The following is a 24,170-nucleotide window of genomic DNA, read 5'->3' as shown; positions in this document are numbered from 1 at the left end:
TCACAGTCCAACTCTCACATCCATACATGACCACAGGAAAAACTATAGCCTTGACTAGATGAACCTTTGTTGCCAAAGTAATATCTCTGCTTTTCAATATGCTGTCTAGGTTGGTCATAACTTTCCTCCCAAGAAGTAAGTGTCTTTTAATTTCATGGCTACAGTCACCATCTGCAGTGATTTTGGAGCCCAGAAAAATAAAGTCTGACACTGTTTCCACTGTTTCCCCATCTATTTCCCATGAAGTGATGGGACCAGATGCCGTGATCTTCGTTTTCTGAATGTTGAGCTTTAAGCCAACTTTTTCATCATCCTCTTTCACTTTCATCAAGAGGCTTTTGAGTTCCTCTTCACTTTCTGCCATAAGGGTGGTGTCATCTGCATATCTGAGGTTATTGATATTTCTCCTGACAATCTTAATTCCAGCTTGTGCTCCTTCCAGCCCAGTGTTTCTCATGATGTACTCTGCATAGAAGTTAAATAAACAGGGTGACAATATACAGCCTTGACATACTCCTTTTTCTATTTGGAACCAGTCTGTTGTTCCATGTCCAGTTCTAACTGTTACTTCCTGACCTGCATATAGGTTTCTCAAGAGGCAGGTCAGGTGGTCTGGTATTCCCATCTCTTTCAGAATTTTCCACAGCTTATTGTGATCCACACACTCAAAGGCTTGTGAGAAGAAGAGAGGACACCTTTTCTTGTGAGCTCCAACAAAAGTCCTGGTGAGAACTTTCACAGGCCAGCCTTGATCATAGGCCCATCTGTAAAACAACCACTGTGGTCAGAGAGTGGCATGTTCTGACAGGGATTAGGCAGGGTGCTCATTTCTGGGCATTTGGGTGCAGGGGTAAAAGTTGGGCTGAACTCTACCTGAAACAAATGGGGCTTATTCTCCACTGGAGAGAGGGAGTCTGTTGTCAAAAGAGGGAAGAATATTGGGCATGTAAAACAAAACAGCTGTCCACTAAAAGTTGAGTGAGTAATGTCCAAACATATTTGTCCAAGAGTAAGTGTAATGGAGAAGGAAACGGCAACCCACTCCAGGGTTCTTGCCTGGAGAATCCCATGGACAGAGGAGCCTGGCGGGCTACAGTCCATGGGGTTGCAAAGAGTCGGACACGACTGAAGTGACTCAGCACAAGTGTAATGTAAAAAATACTATTAATTGTTTTTGTGACGTTAGAAATTATTTTCCTGTAAACTTTTGGGAAATCCCTTTACATTAGGATCATTACAAATGATAGAATCAGGCCTTGTTACTTTAAAAATGGCCTTACATTTGATTTTGTTTGGAAGATTTTAACTATGAGATTGTTTTCAGAGTTTTTAATTTTCAGTCCATGTTTTCCATGCTTAAGTAAAATATATAACTTAATTTATTGGTAGCAGTAGTTATGTGACAGTTTGTGTACTGTATGGAGATTTAGGTTAATCTGTTATGAGTTATGTGTGCTTACAGTTACAGTACAGTTCAGTCGCTCAGTTGTGTCTGACTCTTTGCGACCCCATGGACTGTTACACTCCAGGCTTCCCTGTCCATCACCAACTCCCGAGCTTACTCAAACTCATGCCCATCGAGTCAGTGATGCCATCCAACTATCTCATCTTCTGTAGTCCCCTTCTCCTCCTGTCTTGAGTCTTTCCCAGCATCTGGGTCTTTTCCAATGAGTCAGTTCTCACTGAAAGCTCAGTGCTTACATTTTTGCATTATTTGTAATAATAAATGTAATAAATGTTAAGCAGCGTATTCTATAACAATTTGTATTTTCTGTTAACTCATTCTTAGTTATTTTAACAATTTCCATTATGAGTATTTTATTAACTCAAATCTTTATTAACAAATAATTGCACTTAACCAAAATGTTTTTGTGGTTTGTTTGAAGAGAGGCATGCATTGGTGTCTTTTGCTTATGTTGTATTACCTGTTGTGTAAGTATCATCAATCTCTTTTAGATTAATACTTATAGTACTTCGCGTGTATGGATCCTTTACAAATAAATGACTTGATTTTTTTTTTACATTTTTTGCTCAGTTTATTATATTTTTAATTACTTGATTTCTGAGCACGATAGAAAATGGGCTATTCTCAAAGAATGCAGAAAACAGGGGGCTTGAAACAATACCTAATTAAGAAAAACAGTATTTGACTAAAAACTTTTGGGTTGGCCATAAGTCCATTTGAGTTTTTCCATAAGACATTATGGAATAACCTGAAGGAACTTCTGGTCCAACCCAATCTAATCATTCATTTACATATTCATTTATTGAATACCTGCTTGGTTTGAGGTATTATTTTTGGCACTGGGGATACAAAAATAATTAAAACATAGACTTTGCTGATAAAATGCTATAGTCTTATAGACTGAACAGTGATCTTCAAATGTTCTTCTCACTTAGTTATTAGGTTTTACAAATATATATCCCTATGTACATTTTTCGGAGAGGGCAATGGCACCCCACTCCAGTACTCTTGCCTGGAAAATCCCATGGACAGAGGAGCCTGGTAGGCTGCAGTCCATGGGGTTGCTAGAGTCGGACACGACTGAGCGATTTCCCTTTCACTTTTCACTTTCATGCATTGGAGAAGGAAATGGCAACCCACTCCAGTGTTCTTGCCTGGAGAATCCCAGGGACGGGGGAGCCTGGTGGGCTGCTGTCTATGGGGTCGCACAGAGTCGGACACGACTGAAGCGACTTAGCAGCATGTACATTTTTAGGTTGATATCTAGAAATTTCCCTGATAAGTATAAATAGTTGAAGAGCATGTTGTCTCCATTGTATTGTAAATATTGACATTTAAAACCAAAAATTGTTACAACACTCTTTAAAATGTATTTTTAAAATGTGTAGTCTGAAAGAAAAAAAGCACAACCTAAAAGCTGAGAGTTTTATTTGGTGGATTTTCTGAGGACTTCAAGGCCAGGACACTGCATCGAAGATAACTTTGAGAGACTGCTCCAAAGAGTCAAGCTGGGGAGCCAGCATATGTAGGAGATTTTGCAATGAAGACCAGGTAGTTAGAACATCAAAAGAATACTGTTAATGAAGGAAGACCAGGTATCTGCAGTTAAGGAATGTAGTGCTCTTCTGTGTATGGGAGGGCACAAAGTCAGGGCTCGCTCCTTTGAACCACGCTTCCGACAGCTGGGGCCGGTACCCTGTGCCTTCTCACCTCACGTCCCCTTAGAGTGCACTTTCAAGGGTGGCTGCAGCGGTGGGCAGCTTGCTTGCGTCCTGAGTCCCCTCAGGGCTCACTTTTGGGTGGGTGTAACGTGTGGATTGATGGCTGCAGCATTCTTTGTGTACTAATATGGCAGGCAGTATTTTAGTTCATGGTCTCTCCAGTCCAAAATATGACCAATGTTTGAGAGACACTTCACAACCAATTTTTGTCCCACATTGCTAGGAATGGTTATTCCTAGGTCAGGCAAAGGTTCTTCTTGATATACCACTCCAGGTGCTAATTTCTGGATTAGACCCCACTGATAATTTAAAATCCTCTGGATCCTCTGATTTACTAGTCTATTATGATCCAGAAAATGTTTTCTCTTGTTGCTTTTTCCCATATGTAGAATTACACTGTTACAATTATCCTATTTATTTTGAAAATTGTTAGTATGTAGAATTATAAATGTGATCTAATACCTCAAGATGTTTAGCCATTATCAATTTTTTTGCCTGGTTACACATTGGGTAATGTAAGAGATAAGAATCTTATAAAATAGGTAGGATATAAGTAATACAGCTAATAACATTGGCAAATGTAGCAGGGAGACACAAAGAATGAAGAAAATGGAAACAGAAAACAAATTAAAATAATGATTAGTATGACTCGTTATTAGTATAACTAGTTATAATAGGTTGCAGTAAACCATCAAGTCCACAGAAAGCTAGCCAGAGAAGCCAGATTCTGGAAGGATCAGGTAGAGAGAAAAAATGTTGTATCTTTGTTTATAAAGGTATCGTTCATCAGTTTCTTGTAGGCCATAGCATGAGAGGTAAGTTTTTTTTTCTGGGAAACAAATATTAAAAGCCAATATGTTTCTGAGAAAGTCATAAAGTTATAAATCATATTTATCTAAAGACTATCAGAAACTTGTATTTGTTAAAAAGTCCTTTTTATGAGTCTTCTTGACTCCTTTTGTTGAACTATCAGTGTGAACTAATGATTGTCTATAAAGGACAAAAGTTAGACTGGCATGGTTAGAGATTTGAGTACAATGCAGTTGGCAAGAAACGGATATTTCTGTGACATGAAGCATTTTAAGAGAACCAGGTGGTGCTAGTATTACCTGCCTGCCAGTGCAAGAGACTTAAGAGACCGGGGTTTGATCCCTGGGCTGGGAAGGTCCCCTGGAGGAGGGCATGGCAACCCGCTCCAGTTCTCTTGCCTGGAGAATCCCATGGACCGAGGAGCCTCGTGGGCTACAGCCCATAGAGTCGCACACAGTTGGACACAACTGAAGTGACTTAGCACACACACAGAATTATGACTGATAACATTATATCAGGGCATGTATCAGATTTTAGGAATTCCATATAAATTTTGAAATATCTGTATTAATGAAATTCACCTATACATTATAACCTAAAGTTCATCTCCAGTCACTTGACAATGTTTCTCAAGTAATTCAACATACCAAATAAGCCTTATTAGTTTAACAGTCCTCTTTGAGGTGTCGCAGTGTTCCTTTGAATAGTTGTTTTCAGTGCTCAGTTGTAAGTCATGTCCAACTCTTTGTGACCCCATGGATTTTAGCCCACCAGGCTCAGACTTCGTCTGTGAGATTTCCTAGGCAAGAATACTGGAGTGGGTTGCCATTGCCTTCTTCATTTGAAGAGTTAGCTGGAAGCTAAAAGAACTTGTTAGATTTTTATATTTGGGAAGTTTGTTAACAATATCAAAAAGGTTTTAAAACACAACAGGGAGGGAGGGGATATGTATACATATAGCTGATTCATGTTGTACAGCAGAAACTAACGTAATATTATAAAGCAATTATACTCCAGTTTAAAAACAAGAACAAACACAATAGTATCATAGGTCATATGAATTGATATTTATTTAACCAAAGTCACAAATGATTTCAGAAAACAAATACAGATCACTTAAGGGTGCGGGAACTCACACAGTCTGTTATGAAAGGCAGACATACATGTATGGGGAGATGCAGAGTCTGGGCTCATGGAGCTCATTGCTTTGATATGCATCTCAGATAACTGGGGCCAGTATCCTGTGCTTTCTGATCAAAGGCAAAGAAAACTGCTTTCTTAAAAGACAGAGAAAATTAAATCTAGTCTTTTACCAGCTTACTTTTAACAACGAGATTCACTTAATTAACTTTAATCTAATTCTAGCCAATCCTGACCATCCACAAACCTTCCATCACTGTCTGTATCTGTCTTTGTCTAGTTTGTCCCTTAGTCTTTCCATCCAGAAACAACCAGCTCCAAGATAAACTTACTTTCTTTTCTCTTAATATCATGCAGTTCCATTTTTAATACCTTGTTTTCTGAAAAACACACATTCCACTTTCCTACTATATACTGAAATGTTTCCTTTATTATTTCTGTTAGCTTTAATTACATGTTTAAATTAGAATCCTCAACTCTTAAAAACTTTAATTTCTAGTGAAAACTAAGAAGTAAGCAATTATGAACTGTCTTTTACGTTAGCTTTCTGTAGATGGGTGAACATAAATACTAGGGATAATTTCTAAAAACCTTTCCTTTTTTATAGAGAACATCTCAGGGTGGCACCAAACATATTCATTAATAGTCCTAAATAACTTTAGTTTCTCTGTTAAGTAATTGATAAATCTTATTTTATTTGAGAATGACTTAGTTATTTAATAAACTTCCGTCACTTAATTTAGCATAGCTCTAAATTCAAGTTGCCAAATATCTGGAGAGATTATTCTTAAGTAGACATTCCTTAAATATAATTATTCCTTAAAAGTTCTTCCAAAAACTATCTAATTTGCATTGAATTCACTTATAAATATTTAATTATACCAAGTTATTTTTCATACTCGGAGAAGGCAATGGCAGCCCACTCCAGTACTCTTGCCTGGAATAGATATTAACAAGTTTTATTTAACTTCCATTCACCTTGGTACAATAAGTATTGTACCTAATGTTGGTCACTCTAAAGACATGTCTATATTAATTAGCTCAACAAACTTAAACTAACCTTAAGACCAGATATTAACTTAATATTAAATATTTTCAATTAACATGAACCTGAAAGTCATTTTGATCAGTTTCTTTCTGTGTAGAAATATTTAGTTTGTAAGCATTTACTTTTGAGTCAATTAAATAGAGCTCTTATAAATTTAATTTTGATATTTTCTAGAGATAGAGATATCTCATATATATAATGTGTACAGAGATATATGAATAGACAAAACTAGAGAGCTCATGGCTTCACTTAAACTTAGAAATGAATCAGGTGTTACAGTATAAACTTACTAGTTTGTAAATAACACTTGAGATGAATTAAATTGGGTTGCTTAGATGACTGAGACTTTACTATTTGTGGAAAAGAGGTTTAAAGATTTGTGTTTGTCTTTGATAAAGATTCTAAGAAGTCTATGAATTAGATTTTCAGTTGAGGGAGCCTTTCCAGTGGTTTGAATTTAAAATTACCACCTTTGTAATTTTTTTCCCTAGGCTTCAGATTTTGCCTGACTGAGCTAATTAGGCTCAATCTCAGGTCACTGTGGGCTGTATTTACATTTCTAATTTGCAGAGATTTGCAGGACAAAGACAGTTGTTTTTAATTACCCAAAGAACTGTCACCTCTGCTGCTGCTAAGTCTCTTCAGTCGTGTCCGACTCTGTGCGACCCCATAGACGGCAACCCACCAGGCTCCCCCGTCCCTGGAATTCTCCAGGCAAGAACACTGGAGTGGGTTGCCATTTCCTTCTCCAATGCATGAAAGTGAAAAGTGAAAGTGAAGTCGCTCAGTCGTGTCCGACTCTTAGCGACCCCATGGACTTCAGCCCACCAGGTTCCTCCGTCCATGGGATTTTCCAGGCAAGAGTACTGGAGTGGGGTGCCCTCGCCTTCTCCGGTTTGGCACCTCAGTGATGTTAAAAGATTGATTTGCCCCTATATATATATATATTTATATGTATTTTATTATATAATTATATATATAATATTTGAAAGTTGCTTTTCTGTATCAGAGATTTCTAACTAAAATTTAAGAGTTCTGTGTTCTAGAATTTTAGAGTTTAGTCTATCATGCCTTCAAAAACTCACATAAAGCATTCAACAAAGAGCCTCTTTCTAAGTTCATAAGTTAAACCCAGAGCAAAATCACTGTTTTTATTAGTCCTTGAATATTAGTTCCCACTTTTTTCTCCATTGTATGGCTCAGGTAACCCTATTGATTTCCTTTAATATATTTAATTAGTATTTCCTGACGAGCAAATCTGTATGTTTTGTCTTATAATACCACACAGGGAAATATTCCTCAGTGAAACATGTCTATCTCAGAATTAAAGAAAACAGATGTAGCCATCTTATATAAAACCAATGAAAATGTATCAATTCTTATATACTTTATCTCAGTTCTATCTTTTATATCTTTAGCTTTCACTAGAATCCAATCAGCAAGTTTTGATCTTACAGGAGGAGTTCTAGAAGTTTTTCTTTTTATTCCCTGTCTATTTTATCTATCTTGTTTTTAAAGGCTCTGGGATCCCCATAGAGGGTGTTGAGCCATGAAACTCAGGCCCTTTTGTTAATGTTGATTAATTGGCCTAATTGTTGCCCCAGGTAATTGTTGGTCAGGTATCTCAGTGGAATTTTTTTTCCAACCCTTAAACATATACTTAAAAAATCTGGAGTAAATAGAGTGGACTTGTTTGGCTTTTAATGTTGGGGACCACATGGGGGTCCCTTCTGGTCCACTTAACCTTAGGTAGTGTAATATCAAAACCTTGTGTTTTAATCCCATAAGTGTCCATTTTATTTATTGCATTTTGAATAACCATTTAAAGATTTCTTTAACTATTTGGAATAAGTCTTTTTAAGATTTCTACCTGGTTGGAAAAAGTATCTAGACTTTCCTTACAGTTTTTTTTCCTGTTAACATTAATTATTCTAATGTTTTTATTAGCATCTGTAAGACCCATTGATGGGAAGCAAAGACCACAAATAAAACTTCCTGAACTGTTTTTTTCTTACTTGTTTTAAACTAAGGAAGTTCTGAGGATAGCCATTACATATATTTCCTTTTTCCCATCTTTAATTTAATTTTTATAGATACCAGTAAAACAGCCGTTTATAATGACAGCTCTCTAAAAACTTACTAATTTAGAAGCTTCTCTAAAGGATTCATCATTTGGCTATTAATGAGATATATACTAACAGTGATTCAAACTAATAAGATGTAAGAGGCTTCCCTGTAAGAGAACGGGGAGGATGTCACCTAAATAAAATTCTTAAAGTTTACTTCCCCAATTAGTATGACAGAGGTCAAGTTTTCAAAATACACACACATACACAAACAAAACTCCCTAAGACGATCAGGCAGAACATTTATTGATACATCTCAAAGACACAGGAAGAGAAATGCAAGTCCCCTCTACAAAGATTTTGTTTAAGGTCAGAATTCTGAAAAGATATTTTTTATCAAGTCAAATTTTTAACTTAGCTGCACGCACACACACACACACACACACACACCCCCCAGTTTGGTCATGTAAGGTTAAGATCTTTTTTTAGTATAATTTAGGTACTTCAAGTGTGATCTGGCTGGAGTATTAGTTGAAGGCTGGTTTCCAATTATCCTTTAAATATTTCAAGTCATTCTCCTCCCCAAGCTCTCAACTCAGACCTCTGGATTTCTTTTACTGAGCTAATTCCAGACTCCCCTATCTTCCAGTTAGGGATGTCTCAGTGTTTTTCAACAGGGCTCCCCTAATACCTTTAGATTAGGGGGGGTCACTCCCTAATATCTTTAAGCTGGAGAGGCGGGTACCTGTTAGATGCTGCCAAATGAAACTCAGAGTCATCAGCCATTAACAGGAGATCCTGGAGCCAGGAGAGACCCAGATTCATCTGGACTCTGTGGAGGTGGACGGGCACAAGAGGCCTCTGTTCTGTCAGCGTTCTGGATCCCCAGAGAGTTTAGGCAAAGGAGAGAAGTATGCCCTGCTTGGTTGACAAAACTGTTGTCTAAAAAAAGTGCACAGCCTAGAAGTTGAGAGTTACGTCTTATTTAGCAGACTTTCTGAGGACTTCAAACCCAGGACATAGCATCTCAAGAGACTGCTCCAAAGAGGCAATGAGGGGGAGTCAGAGTATGTAGGAGATTTTGCAGTAAAGATCAGCTACTCAGAACACATCAAAAGATCACTGTTAATGAAAGAAAAAAAAAAAACCAAAAAACAGATAACCCAAGTTAAGGAATTTAATGCTTTTCTATGGATCAGTTCAGTTCAGTTTAGTTGCTCAGTCATGTCCGACTCTTTGCGATCCCATGGACTGCAGCACACCAGGCTTCCCTGTCCGTCACCAACTCCCGGAGCTTGCTCAAACTCATGTCCATTGAGTAGGTGATGCCATCCAACCATCTCATCCTCTGTTGAAGGAGATTCCCGCCTTCAATCTTTCCCAGCATCAAGGTCTTAGCCAGTGAGTCAGTTCTTCACATCAGGTGGCCAAAGGATTGGAGTTTCAGCTTCAGCATCAGTCCTTCCAATGAATATTCAGGACTGATTTCCTTTAGGATGGACTGGTTGGATCTCCTTGCAGTCCAAGGGACTCTCAAGAGTCTTCTCCAGCATCACAGTTCGAAGGCATTAGTTCTTCGGTGCTCAACCTTTTATATTGTCCAGCTCTCACATCCATACATGACTACTGGAAAAACCATAGCTTTGACTAGACGGACCTTTGTCAGTAAAGTAACGTCTCTGAGATGAAAAGCATCATTTTCTCAGGTAGATCTGGTAGAGCTGGTTGTAGATGGCTGGACAACACATATAGAGAACATAGAGTTCTGTTCTTCTCATGTTAAATTTGAGGTGTGTCTGGAATTTTGAAGTGTCCAAAAGGCTACTGAGAGGTGTGGAACTCAGGAGAGAGATCTCAGCCAAAGTAGACACATAAGACTTTAATTGTACAGAGGTCAAAGGGGGGCCATTGGTATGAATTAGATGATTCAGCAAAGTGTAGCATGGTAACAGCAGTTAGCCAAGAACATTGGCATTTGAGGCAGGAAGGACAAATGCCCCCACCCCGTGAGTGTTGTTTTCCTCTTTGCCTCAGCAGGCATGCTAATTGATCACTGCCCTGTTTGTTTATTAGTTAATAATAATCATTATTAGTTGTTGGGCTGGCTGTGTTTTTGCCGCTGTGAGAGCTTTTCTCCAGTTGTGGTGAGCAGGGCCCCTCTCTAGTTGTGGTGCGCGGGCTTCCCATTGCAGTGGACCCACTTGTTGCGGAGCACAAGCTGTAGGGTGCTTGGGCTTCGGGAGCTGCGGTTCCCAGGCTCCAGAGCACAGGCTCAGTAGTCGTGGTGCATGGGCGTAGTTGCTCCATGGTATGTGGGGTCTTCCTGGACCGGAGAGCAAACCTGTTTCTCCTTCATTGGCAGGTGGATTCTTTACCTTTGAGCCAACCAGGGAAGCCCACTACACTGTTTCTTAATGAGTCCAGTTTCCATTGTGAATTCTTTGGGGTTTTTGGAAGCCTGTTACTTGATTCCCAAATGTTATCTTTTTGTTATGAGGTTCTAGTTTAATTCCATTTTGATCAGAAAGTATACTTTGTATGATTTCAGTCGTTTGAAATTTATTAAGACTTGCATTATGGTGCAGCCAGAGATCTAGTTTGGTGACTGTTGGCGTGTGTATTTACAGAGAATTCTGCCATTGTTGGGTGTAGTGTTCTATAAGGGTGATTTAGGGTAAGTGGTTTATAATGTTTTCAGGTCTTTGCTTCTACACTTGGTCTTAGCCAAAAGGTCAGGAAGGGATCATCTCTACTCCTATATTCTTCTTTTTTTCCCCTCCTCTTCCATCACTTGTGAGAGAGACGTATTAAGATATGATTTTAAAGCTGTCTCCTGTCACCTTTCAGACCTGTCATTTTGCTTCGTGTTTACTCCCTGGTCGCCCCTTGCCGGGCACCACCTTGGATTTGCCGTGTTTGTCGTCTGACTGCGCTCGCCCCCTCCATGCGCTGCCCCCCCGCTCCGTGCGGCTCCCCACTCCCCCTCCGTGCGCTCGCCCCCCACTCCATGCGCTCGCCCTTGCGCCTGCAGGCCCGGTGGCGGTAATGCCTTTCTGTTCTTGCTAGTCCCAGGGCACTGCTCCATCTTTGTTGGTTTTCCCAGACTCTGCCCACACCTTCATAAATGCTTCCTTAATTATTCTCTCCTCAGTTTGAATGAACTATCAGTTTCTTGCTGGGGCCGTGATTGATAATGGATGTATTTAGGAAAAGCACTTCAGTCAGTAGGAAAATCCAGCGCAAAAGCCTAAAATGTATACATGTCTGACATGCTGAAGGAACAGTGAGAGACCTTGCGGCTGAGTAGGAGAGAGGAGGACGCTAGTAGGAGATGACTGGAGAAGGGAAGTGGGGAGCCGGATCAGAAATAGCCTTTTAGGCCATTGCAGAGATGAGGGTTGAGAAGAGGACTGGCATCACTGCATTCCTGTGTTCTTGTGATCACTGTGGGTGCTCTGTTGAGCATTAACTGTAGAGTGCGAGCATTGAGACTGGAGATGTGTAAGGAGGTGAGAGAACGCTGTTTAAAGGAGAAACTGGATTGAAGTCGTAAACCCCTAACTGGCTTGGGTCGGCACTGTGGTGGTGGAGGATGGCGGGAGAAGTGGGCAGTACTACATATATATATATATTTTTTTTTTAATTAATTAATTAAGTTTTGGCTGCCTGGGTTCTCATTGCTGTGCGTGGGCTTTCTCTAGTTGTGGGGAGAGTGGGCTACTCTGGTTTTGGCGAGTGGGCTTCTCATTGAGGTGGCTTCTCTTGTGGCAGAGCTCACGCTCTAGAGCATAGGCTCAGTAGCTGTGGTGCTTAAGCTTAATTTCCCCTGAGGTGTGTGGCACCTTCTGAGACCAGGGATCGAACCCCTGTCCCCTGCATTGGCATGTGGATTCTTAACCACTAGATCACCAGGGAAGCCCAATACTACATGTACTGACAGAGTCAGTACTGTTTTCTGGTGGGTGTGGGAGAGAGCAGTTAAGACGGGCTGTAAGATTTCTGGTCTGAGAAACTGGAAGCATTAAGTTGCCATTAGCTGAATTGGGGGATACTGTGGGTGGAGCACGCACAGATCAGAAGTTCAGTTTTGCATATGCCAACTGGCAGGTGACTGTTAGGCATCTCAGAGACTGTTGTTGCCCATGCTTTGAGTTCTGTGGTCTAGATTACAGGTATAAATTTGGGAGCAAGCAATATATTGCACTTAAAGGCACAAGACCAGGTGAGCTCATCAAGAAGCGATTATAGATAGAAAAGAGGCCAGAATGGGGCCTCCACACCCAATAAGAAGTTGAAGAGCAGAAGAAGGAAAGGCAAAGAAAGCTTGAGTCATAATGAGGTAGGAGGAGGAGCAAGGAGGTGAGGGGCAAGGAAGAGGGAGAGGGGAGAGGGAAAGAGAGAGAGAAGCGGCAGTTGGGGGCCGTTACGGGGGTGGGGGCTGGTGGTTGGGGGAGGCTGTCCATGCTGGGGTGGGGAGGGTGTCCCTGCCTGGCCAGCATGCTTGCAGGCAGGGTCCCAGCTCTACCCTGGAAGTCGGTGGTTCGCGCTTCCAGCTCTGTGTACATGGGCAGTCAGACTCTGACTAATGACGTAGGCTGGGTCGATTCAGTTTTCCTGCCTGTGAGGTTGAGTCATGACGGAGTTAGGAAAACTGCAAGAACAGTTTACTTAGGACAGTGTGCTTTTTATTAGAAGATGCCTCTGAAGACTTGAAAGATGAAGAGTCATGACTTTTGCTTCTTAAGATAGTGTTTTTTAAACTCTGCTACAGGTTTGAGACATATCAAAATAAAAGGGGAGAAAGTTGTCCCCTGCCCATGGTGTTCCATAGTGAAGCTGGTGGTGCTGGGGCTGGTCTCTCAGTGAGTTGCTCCTGGGATGTGTCTTGGACTGCGCATCCTGTGGCCTTTCCTGGCATACTGTGGGCTAGTTCAGAGCCTAGGTCTCTTCATGGTGTTGTGTTTTTGGTTCCTGTGAGCTACTTCACAGAACTGCAGTAACAAAACCCACAATGTCCTTGTACTGAGCTAGTTTGACATGGAGTTTCTGTTACAGCAATTCTATGAAATAGCTCACAGATGCCTTGGGTGACTTAGAGTCAAGATTAAATGAAATAGTGTAAATACACGAGTCTTTAACAGTATTTTGGCTTTCCTTGTGGCTCAGTGATAAAGAATCTGCCTGCCAATTCAGGAGAAATAAGTTTGATCCTTGATTCAGGAAGATCCCCTGGAGAAGGAAATGGCAACCCACTCTAGTATTCTTGCCTGGAAATCCCATGGACAGAAGAGCCTGGCAGGCTACAGTCCATGGGGTCACAAAGAGTTGGACACGACTGAAGCGACTTAGCACGCATGCATGTGTAACTTATACTGTAGATGCCAGCTTCACATCACAGGGCCTGACGTGGACAGGTGAGGCTGTGGTCGCCTGACACTCATAGCTGTGATACACCCATCCCTGTCTGTAGTCAGGAGCATCAGGATTGCAAAAGGCATAGGGTGTTGCTTTCTTAACTTGTTTCTTATGATGATTGTGTTTCTGTATTCTCTTTTTAGGTGATACAGTTAATATTGGAGATGTATCCTACAAGTTGAAAAATCCTAAGAACCCAGAACTTGTGCCACAAAACTACAGTAAGAAATAATCATTTATTTATGAATTTTTCACTTTGTATCACTTCATCCATGAATGTTTTAGTAGAATCTTTGTCTACATCTTGCTATTTCTGTTTGAATTGGGATAAAATTTAGACTTAATAAGATTCACAGATCTTAGGCGTTCGTTTTGATTAGTTTGACAGTTTTGTAAATGTGTGTGGGCACCAACATTGCTCTCCTCACCCTGAAGGGTCTCTTGTGCCCCTTCCCTCTACCCGGCTCTGGAAGCCATTGCTCTCGCTTCTGCTGTGGCAGATTAGTTTTGCCTATTCTTCAGCTTTCTATAAATAGAATCCTATAGTTAAGGTATAGTTTTCGTGTCTGTGTGTTTCTCTGTGTGTTTGGTTTCTTTCCGTCAAGATAATACTTGTGAGATTCATCCATATTCCTGTACCTATCAGCTTGCTTTTCATTGCTGAGTAATTTTCCATTGTATAATTATATATCATAATTTATTTGTTCTGTTGATGGACATTTGGATGGTTTCCATTTTTGGACTCTTATGAATAAGGTACTGTGAACATTTCTGTACAGGGCTTGTGGTCACAAGTTTTCACTTATCTTAAACAAATAACTAGGAGTTGATGTGTCATAGGGTAGATACCTGTTTAACTGTACTCAGCACTGCCACACAGTTCTCCAATGTTCCCCATCCTTGCCAACACTGGTATTTCTAGTCTTTTTGGTTTTACTCATTCTACTAGGTATGAAATGGTAACTCATCATGGTTTTTGTTTTATAACAGCTTTATTGAAATGTAGTTAATAAACCACAAAATTTACCTTTTTAAAGTGTGCCACTCAGTGGTTTTTAGAATATTTCCAAAATTGTGTGACCATGCCCCTATGTAAGTTGAGAACATTTTTTAGGTCAACAAGAAACCTCACATCCATTCATGGTTACCCCCTGTTTCCTCCTCCTCCACTTCCCCTTGCTGCCCCTCTAGCCTTTGGCAGTCATTAATACACTTTCTGTTTCTGTGGATTTGCTTGTTCTGACATTTCATATAGATGGGATCATCTGACATGTATTCTTTGTGTTTGGCTTATTTCACTTATCGTGTTTTCAGGGTGCATCCGTGTTGTACCATGTATCAGTGCTTCATTCCTTTTTACGGCTAGATAATGTTTCATTGTATGGATATATCACTCTGTGTTTTATTCATTCATCAGCTTGGGAATATTATGAATAATACTGCTATGAATGTTCATATACAAGTTTTGTATGGACGTATGTTTTCAGTTTTCTTGGGTATATACCTGCTCCTGCTGCTGCTGCTGCTAAGTCTCTTCAGTCGTGTCCGACTCTGTGTGACCCCATAGACAGCAGCCCACCAGGCTCCCCCGTCCCTGGGATTCTCCAGGCAAGAACACTGGAGTGGGTTGCCATTTTCTTCTCCAGTGCATGAAAGTGAAAGTGAAGTCGCTCAGTCGTGTCCGACTCTTTGTGACCCCATGGACTGCAGCCTACCAGGCTCCTCTGCCCATGGGATTTTCCAGGCAAGAGTACTGGAGTGGGGTGCCATTGCCTTCTCCGGGTATATACCTAGGAGTAGAATTACTAGGTGATACGATAACTCTATGTTTAACATTTTCAGGAATTATCAAACTTTTTCCAAAGAGGTGGTACCATTTTACCTTCCCACCAGCAATGTATGAGGATTCTAGTTTCTTCGTATCTTCACCAATACTTGTTATTGTCTTTTTTAGGGTAGCCATTTTCATGAGTATGAAATGGTATTTTATTATTGTTTTGATTTGCATTTCTCTAATGACCTACCATCATTTCTTTGCTCAAAATCATGTCAATTCTCTTCTCAAAATCCCTTAAACGGACTCCTTAGGAACAAAGGCCTTTACGTTTTATGATCCAGTTTTAGCCTTATTTCCTGTGACTGTCCTTCCCCTAGTCTATGTTCCAGTCATTGGGCACAATATAATTTTTTGTTCACTCTTCAGATTCTTTCAGTAGACCATGTGCTTCTTAAGGGAGAAGATCTCACTTTCATCCAATACACAGTTCCCTTGACTCTGCCTCCTAAAAGGCTCTGCGCTCCGTCCCCTCCACTCTGTTGTGCTTTTCCTTTACTATATATATATATATTTTTTTGAGTTATTTTCCTCAAAAAATAGTACCCTAGTGGTAACTCTAGGGATTAAAATTAGCAGTTTAATTTAAAACAAACCTATTCAGATTAATACTAACTTAATTTCAATAGTATATAAAAACTTTGCTCCAATATAGCTGTTCCCTTCTACTTCTTTTGTATTGTTATTGTCATACAAATTATATCTTTGTATGTTAAAAGTCTTGCTGCACAATTAAAAAAACATTTATTTATTTACTTGGCTGTGTTGGGTGTTAGTTGTACCACGTGGGCTTCTCTCTAGCTGCGGCTCTTGGACTTAGTAGCCCCGCAGCAAGTGGGATCTTAGTTCCCGACCAGGGTTTGAATCCGCGTCCTCTGCATTGAAAGGCAAATTCTTAACCCCTGGACCACTAGGGAAGTCCCTTTGCACAGGCTTCTCATTGCAGTGGCTTCTCTTGTTGCGGAGCATCGGCTGTAGGCGCACAGGCTTCGGTCGTTGCAGCACGTGGGCTCGGTAGCTACGGCTGGCAGGCTCTCGAGCACGGACTCAGGAGTGACTGTGGCGCCCGGGCTCAGTTGCTCCGCGGCAGCAGGATCTTCCCGGACCAGGGGTTGAACCTGTGTCCCCTGTGTTGACAGGTGGATTCTTATCCATTGTACCCCCAGGGAAGTTCCGCCTTTTCTTCTTTTAACAACTAAGATGCCACAGTACCCTGGCTGGGGTCTGCTGACATACTCTGTTGTAATCAAAGTACTTATCCATTTTGAGGATCTTCTTATTTGAGAGAATTAATAAGGTCATCTGTATCAGCTTCAGGAACTCAAGGGATCCTAGCAATAATATCAGTTTTTAAAACTTAGAAGCCTATTCTTTGAAAGTATTCTCATATTTTACAAATAACTGAAGGGCTGGCTGAGACCAAGTCCCAAAGTGTAAAAGGTATCTGTTTCTAAATATAGCAAAACTCCCATAAATTGTCACCAAAATCCCCCAGAAAAACAAAGAAAAGCCCTCCACATTTTCTGGCTTACATACTTTCAATTTTTATTATTGTTTGTATGCATCTCTTATGTAATCAAAAGTTTTCATTTCTTTTGTGTTTTGCTACTAGTAGCTTACCCTTTGAAATTTATCAGAGGAGAGTTTATACTGTAAGCAATCGGGTGGTCTGTGCCTGCTACCCATTCATCATTGTTTCTCCCATATATCAAGCTGACCATATATCAAGCATATGTTTTACCCGGTAGTAAATTGCTACATCGCTCTATTAGTCTTATGAGAAACTGTGCCATTTATACAAAAAAGATGGTTGGGAGTTTGGCTGTCTTGAAATAGGAAAAGTGGCCAAGCTAATTTGACCACACTCTCATGCATTCACATAGGCATTTTGTGGTTGCTACATATTTAGATAGATATATTGTATTGTATAATATAACCTGTTTTTATGCATCTATTTACTGTATTGTGTTCACATATTGTATTCTTTGAAGTTTTTCTTCCTCTCTCAAGGACTATTTCCAGAATGGGAAAATTATAGTTCTTTGGCTTCATTCTTGCTATAACATGACTGATAAGTCATTATGGGTTTTGATTATGAGAGGAGTTTGATGGATTTTTTTTCTCCTCTGGACTTATTTTTAAAAATATGTTAAAGTACTTTGGAGAGGATGTTTTGATGAGGTTTGGTGCTTCATTGAAGTACCAAAAGGTACTAAAGGTACCAAAAAGTGTCCCTTTCCTTCTTGTATCTATGCTTCATTTTAGCTTTTTGCCTTTTGGATATTCAGTATTTTGAAATGAAACATAAAATGATAGACTTTTGTTCAGGAGAGGAACTTTAGCAATTATTGTCCTCTCTGGAACTCATTTCACAGCCAGGAAAGTAGGACCTGGAAGAGGTAAGAAGACTAATTAATTAGTAGCAAAACCCAGATTTCCATACTTCCGTTTGATTTTCCTTTTAGTCTGCCATGGTGTCTCTGGCTGCTTTCTTTAGAGTAAGTCCTGGGATGCTAGAAAACTCTTTTGGAATTTAGAAGTGTGAAGGATTGTTGAAAAATATTGAAATAGTTGAAGCATGGTATCAACTATCTTAACATTATTTTTCAGAGCATTGAAAATCACTGTTGTATTCCAGTAATGAAGAAATAAAAGTCACAGTATTGAACTATGATCCCTGATATTATTATTTAATATCTATTTAATGGAATGGTAGAAATACTGCTAATTGGCAGAAACTATAGTCTGGAGATATTCTTAAGTAGAAGTCTAAAATTCAGTTAAAAACCACACAAAAGCAATATTGTCAAAATGAAATTTCTTAATTCGTTGACCATTTGATTGAGGTAATGAGTGCTTAATATTTTGTAGTCATTGTCAGCTTCTCATTTGAACTGTTGTCTGCTTTCATAGCACTGGACACAGCAATACATCTTTTTAGCTCCAATATCTGGCCCAGTGCCTGGCACATAATAGACAGCAGTTGGACTATTCTTTAGTTTTTTTTATTATCTAGGTCTTGTCACCTCCTGCCTTGACCATTATAACTTCCACTTGTCATCTTAGTCCCTAGTCTCTCACCTGCAAGTGTTAAAGTGGATAATTGAAGCCTTTCTGGCCTTTCTGTATAAAAACCAAATCTCAAGGCTTAGCTGAAATTGGCCACTGCTGAAAAGGGGTTTCTTCATGTATTTGTGCTTGAAGTTAAACTATATTGTATCAAAGCTAGTATTTCTTCCAGGATTTGACTTATGAAGTAGTGCTCCAGGGTAGCAGGTTTTCAATAGATAACTTTAAACCTGACCTCAGTTATATTTCTGCTTCCTTACATAATCTTGTTGCAGTCAGTGAACCAATTGTATGTGAGGTCAGTTGAGGTTTACTGGACACACTGAACTCTTATCTAAGCAATTAGGCCCATAAAGATTTACTGCAAGAATTACAATATTGTGCTTTTAAAATGGTGAGTTTGGGCCTCATTAACAGGATAAGATTTTTTAGTGTCTATGTGGGGAAACCTTTGTCTTTAGTTTGCAAATAATTTTAAGCGGTTTGAGAGATTCACCAGTGTTACAGAATAGCATGGGGAACCTATGTCACCTTTGTGTCAGGATAGATAATGCATTAAATTGCAGCTACTTGTCAGTTTTAATGACTTAGTGACAGAGGTTACACGAAAGCCTCCAGGGAAGTGTTACCTAAGATTCCCTGACTTAGTAATCAGTGCTTGAGAAACAGTCTGAGAACCTAAGCCTCCAATCCTTATGATTTGCCTTATTTTTACTATTGTCCTAATTGCTTCTCGTTATATGAGAATTTACTTTGGGAAAAGGATTTCGTTTGAGATTTCTTTAGATACATTTTTAAGAATAGTACTCTCAAAAGGATGAGCCCCCTCAACTTTTAAAGCTCTTAAACATGCCCTGAAGTCTCCTCTAGAGTCTCTGAGCGCTCAAGAATTGATGCTTTTGAACTGTGGTGTTGGAGAAGACTCTTGAGAGTCCCTTGGACTGCAAGGAGATCCAACCAGTCCATTCTGAAGGAGATCAGCCCTGGGATTTCTTTGGAATGAATGATGCTAAAGCTGAAACTCCAGTACTTTGGCCACCTCATGCAAAGAGTTGACTCATTAGAAAAGACTCTGATGCTGGGAGGGATTGGGGGCAGGAGGAGAAGGGAACGACTGAGGATGAGATGGCTGGATGGCATCACTGACTTGATGGACGTGAGTCTGAGTGAACTCCGGGAGTTGGTGATGGACAGGGAGGCCTGGCGTGCTGCGATTCATGGGATCGCAAAGAGTCGGACACGACTGAGCGACTGAACTGAACTGAATTTTTCTCTAATCTTCTTTGTCCCAAGTACCATACCAATGATGACTTAACTTTTTTTGATGTGTTTTATTGTTTTTTATTTTCTAGCTAATGGCGGGTTTTTTTGCTTTCTGCAGCTCTCATTGCAGATGTACAAGAGCTGGGTAATATGTTAAATAGGCTTCTTTGGATCTACATGGCAGTTTAGTTGCCATTAATGACATTGTTTAAATGAATTCAAGTAGTAAATACCTAACTTAAAGATTATGTTTTTAATGTAAATATATTATATATGATAGATAGAAGCTTAATACCCTTAATATATAAATATATAATGATGAGACACATCATATGATCCCATAGAAAATAGTCAAAGGATTTAAAGCAGCTCACTATCGGACAGGAAATTCAGATGGCCAGTGAGTGTGTATGTACATATGTTCTAGTGCTGCTTAATAGTTAGAGAGATGTAGATTATACAATAAGATAGTAATATTCACGCATCATTTGGGCCCAAACTGAAAAGTATTATAATGTCTGGTACCTACAGGGTTGCAGGGAAATGGCATTTCATATATCGCTATGGAAGTGTGAGTTCATTTGACTTCTTTGGAATGTAATATGGTAGTTGCTATTAAAATAAAATGTCTTCTTCATGTAACAGTTTCTCTATTAGGTTCTATTCACCAAGGGAAAAATCAGCACATAAAAAGGATGTTTGTACACAACATACATAGCAGCGTTTTATTGTTTTTGATAGTGACAAAACTAAAAGCAATCTGACTATATCAATAGAGGAATGATTGATAAATTATTATATAGATATTTTATGGAAGTTTTCACAGCTATTAAAAAAGAATAAATTAGATTTATTTTTGGGAACCTAGAGGGTATCCATGTGATACTGTTAAGCAAAAATTGAAGCCTTCAGAATAGTACATAAAGTTTAATACAATTTTTGTTCAAGTATTTAAAAAAAAAAACTTGAAATACTCTTTTCAGGTGTATTACATGTTTTCCTGTGTAAAAAGAAAAGTGTGGAAGGCCACAGTCCAGGCTCTTTGATTTTTTTTTCCTGTGGCGTTGGGTTGGGAGTGGGGTGGAAATGGAAGGTGTCATTTAATATTTCTTTTACATTTTTAGATTTTTTTTCTTTGTTACAATAAGCATATATTAGATTTTATTTTTAAAAAGCTAATAAACCCTCATGTTTAAAGTGAAGCTTTATTAAGTTGGAGAATACATCTATCATAGCTGCTTTTTCTGTGATCTGACTCATAAAAATATAAACTTCATGCTTTACGTTTAAAGAATTTGACTCATTTGACAGGACCTAAAAATTCTTGGTTCTTCGGAGTTGCGTTCATAACCAATGGTCATTCCTTAATCTCATTTTATGCTTTTGGTGGTTGTCTTGTTTTGAATATGACTAGTTACATTAAGACCAAAGACGTCCTTTGTAAATTATCACAATTTAACAACACCTTATAGATAAGCGTTTCAAGAGGTTGAATTGCAAATTGAATTTAAGGTATTAAATTGTGACCTGTTGATTAGTCAGAATATTCTCATGTATGTTGGCCATCCTATTGCTGCTTCCTCTTGTCTATCACAGTTCTCTTCTTCAGTATGGCTCTGATTAGTTTGCAGTATGGTTTTTCAAAAGAAATATAATTTTTTGTTCCTATTACAAAAATAAAACATCAATACACAAAACTTGGAAAACACTAAAAAAAAAAAAAAAATTCAAATCATCCATAAGCCTAATTATAAATACTGTTGGTGGTGCTAGTGGTAAAGAACCCACCTGGCAATGCAGGAGATGTCAGGGATGTGGGTTCATAGCTAGGTCAGGAAGATCCCATAGAGGAGGGCATGGTAACCCACTCTAGTTCTCTTACATGGAGAATCCTATGGGCAGAGGAGCCTGGCAGGGCCATAGGTTGCAAAGAGTCAGACACAACTGAAGCAACTTAGCATGAACATATAATGTCCCCTGGTTCCTCCATTTTCTGGGAATTTCTCATCAACTCTGTAGATTTAGTTTGATATTTTAGAATTTTATATAAATGTAATAATACAGCATATATTCTGGTTTTGTCTAGCTTCTACCACTCAGCATAATTATTTTGAGATTCTTCCATGTTAGTCTGTTCCTTTTTATTGCCAAGTAGTATTCCATTATATGAAATAATTACAATTTGTTTATCCATTCATCTGTTGATGGATATCATGTCATTGTTACCATTCTGAGGCTCTTAAAATAAAGCTGCTATGAACATTTATGTTGGGAAAGATTGAAGGCAGGGGGAGAAGGGGACGACAGAGGACACAATGGTTGGGAGGCATCACCAGCTCAATGGACGTGAGTTTGAGCAAGCTCCGGGAGATGACAAAGGACAGGGAAGCCTGGCTTGCTGCAGTCCATGGGGTCGCAAAGAGTCGGACACAACTGAGCGACTGAACAACAACAACTCTGTGTGAACATAATGTTTTCTTTTTCCTGGGGCAAATACCTGGGAATGAAACTGGAGGCTGAAAGTCAGGTCAGGGTGCCAGAATGGTTAGGTTCTATGAGGATCCCTCCTACTGACTTCTTGACATGGCAGAGAGAGTGGAGATACAGAGCAGGCTCTTACATCTTTTTTTAGAAGAAGACTAATCACATTTATGAGGGCTCCACCTTCATGACCAAATGGCCTGCCAAAGTCCCCACCTCTAATACTCTCATACTGGCAGTTAGTTCAGTTCAGTTCAGATCAGTCACTCAGTTGTGTCTAACTCTTTGTGACTCCACGGACTGCACCATGCCAGGCCTCCCTGTCCATCACCAACTCCCGGAGTTTGCTCAAACTCATGTCCATTGATAATCAGTGATGCCATCCAACCATCTCATCCTCTGCCATCCCCTTCTCCTCCTGCTCTCAATCCTTCCCAGCATCAGGGTCTTTTCAAATGAGTCAGTTCTTCGCATAAGGTGGCCACAGTATTGGAGTTTCAGCTTCAGCATCAGTCCTTCCAATGAATATTCAGGACTGATTTCCTTTAGGATGGACTGGTTCGATCTCCTTGCAGTCCAAGGGACTCTCAAGAGTCTTCTCCAACACGACAGTTCAAAAGCATCAATTCTTCGGTGTTCAGCTTTCTTTAGAGTCCAATTCTCACATCCATACATGACTACTGTAAAAACCATAGCTTTGACTAGATAGACCTTTGTTGGTAAAGTAATGTCTCTGCTTTTTACTATGCTGACTAGGTTGGTCATAGCTTTTCTTCCAAGGAGCAATCAAGCGTCTTTTAATTTCATGGCTACAGTCACCATATGCAGTGATTTTGGAGACCCCCCAAAATAAAGTCTGTCACTCTTTCCATTGTTTCCCCATTTATTTGCTGTGAAGTGATAGGAACAGATACTATGATCTTCGTTTTTTTAATGTTGAGTTTTAAGCCAACTTTTTCACTCTCCTCTTTCACTTTCATCAAGAGGGTCTTTAGTTCCTCTTCACTTTCTGTATCTGATGTTATTGATATTTATCCGGGCAATCGTGATTCCAGCTTGTGCTTCATCCAGCCCAGAATTTTGCATGATGTACTCTGTTTATAAGTTAAATAAGCAAGGTGACAGTATACAGCTTTTACATACTCCTTTCACGATTTGGAACCAGTCTGTTTTTCCATGTCTAGTTCTAACTGTTGCTTCTTGACCTGCGTACAGATTTCTCAGGAGGCAGGTAAAGTGGTCTGGTATTCCCATCTCTTTAAGAATTTTCCACAGTTTGTTGTGATCCACACAGACAAAGGCTTTGGTGTAGTTAATGAAGCAGAAGTAGATGTTTTTCTGGAACTCTCTTGCTTTTTCGATGATTCAGCAGATGTTAGCAATTTGATCTCTGGTTCCTCTGCCTTTTCTAATTCCAGCTTGAACATCTGGAAGTTCACGGTTCGTGTACTGTTGAAGCCTGGCTTGGAGCATTTTGAGCATTACTTTGCTAGCATGTGAGATGAGTGTAATTGTGTGGTAGTTTGAACATTCTTTGGCATTGCCTTTCTTAGGGATTGGAATGAAAACTGACCTTTTCCAGCCCTGTGGCCACTGCTGAGTTTTCCAAATTTGCTGACATATTGAGTACAGCACTTTCACAGCATCATTTTTTAGGATTTGAAATAACTGGGGCCTGCGTGAGGGAGGCCATGCGGCCGCAGCCTGCGACGGCCGGCGCATCCCAAAGTTCGACTCCTCCGCCCGGACTAGGGCCACCCCCGGGGAGGTGGTGCCAGCCGGGACCGCAGGCTCTGGAGGCACGAGGCCCGGGCAGGGTGCCGAGTTCCCGAGGCTCCACTGAGAAGCCGAGGGGTAG

The 24,170-nt window shown here is 39.8% G+C and overlaps 1 protein-coding gene across 2 annotated transcripts in view; it reads left to right on the top strand.

The window, feature by feature from the left end:
- LOC104999121 (von Willebrand factor A domain-containing protein 8-like) overlaps positions 1-24,170 on the top strand; it is a 135,829-nt gene that overhangs the window by 5,922 nt on the left and 105,737 nt on the right. For both annotated transcript variants that reach the window (XM_010854591.1, XM_010854592.1), the window contains exon 2: positions 13,809-13,886. In XM_010854591.1, the coding sequence (XP_010852893.1) occupies positions 13,809-13,886 (78 nt within the window). The remainder of the gene's footprint in view (positions 1-13,808; positions 13,887-24,170) is intronic.

Source organism: Bison bison, unplaced genomic scaffold (genome assembly GCF_000754665.1).
Source record: "Bison bison bison isolate TAMUID 2011002044 unplaced genomic scaffold, Bison_UMD1.0 scf7180017864345, whole genome shotgun sequence".
NCBI classification, from domain to species: Eukaryota; Metazoa; Chordata; class Mammalia; order Artiodactyla; family Bovidae; genus Bison; species Bison bison.
The sequence above is the reverse complement of the archived record's forward strand: the minus strand, read 5'-3'. Positions and strand labels throughout refer to the sequence as shown.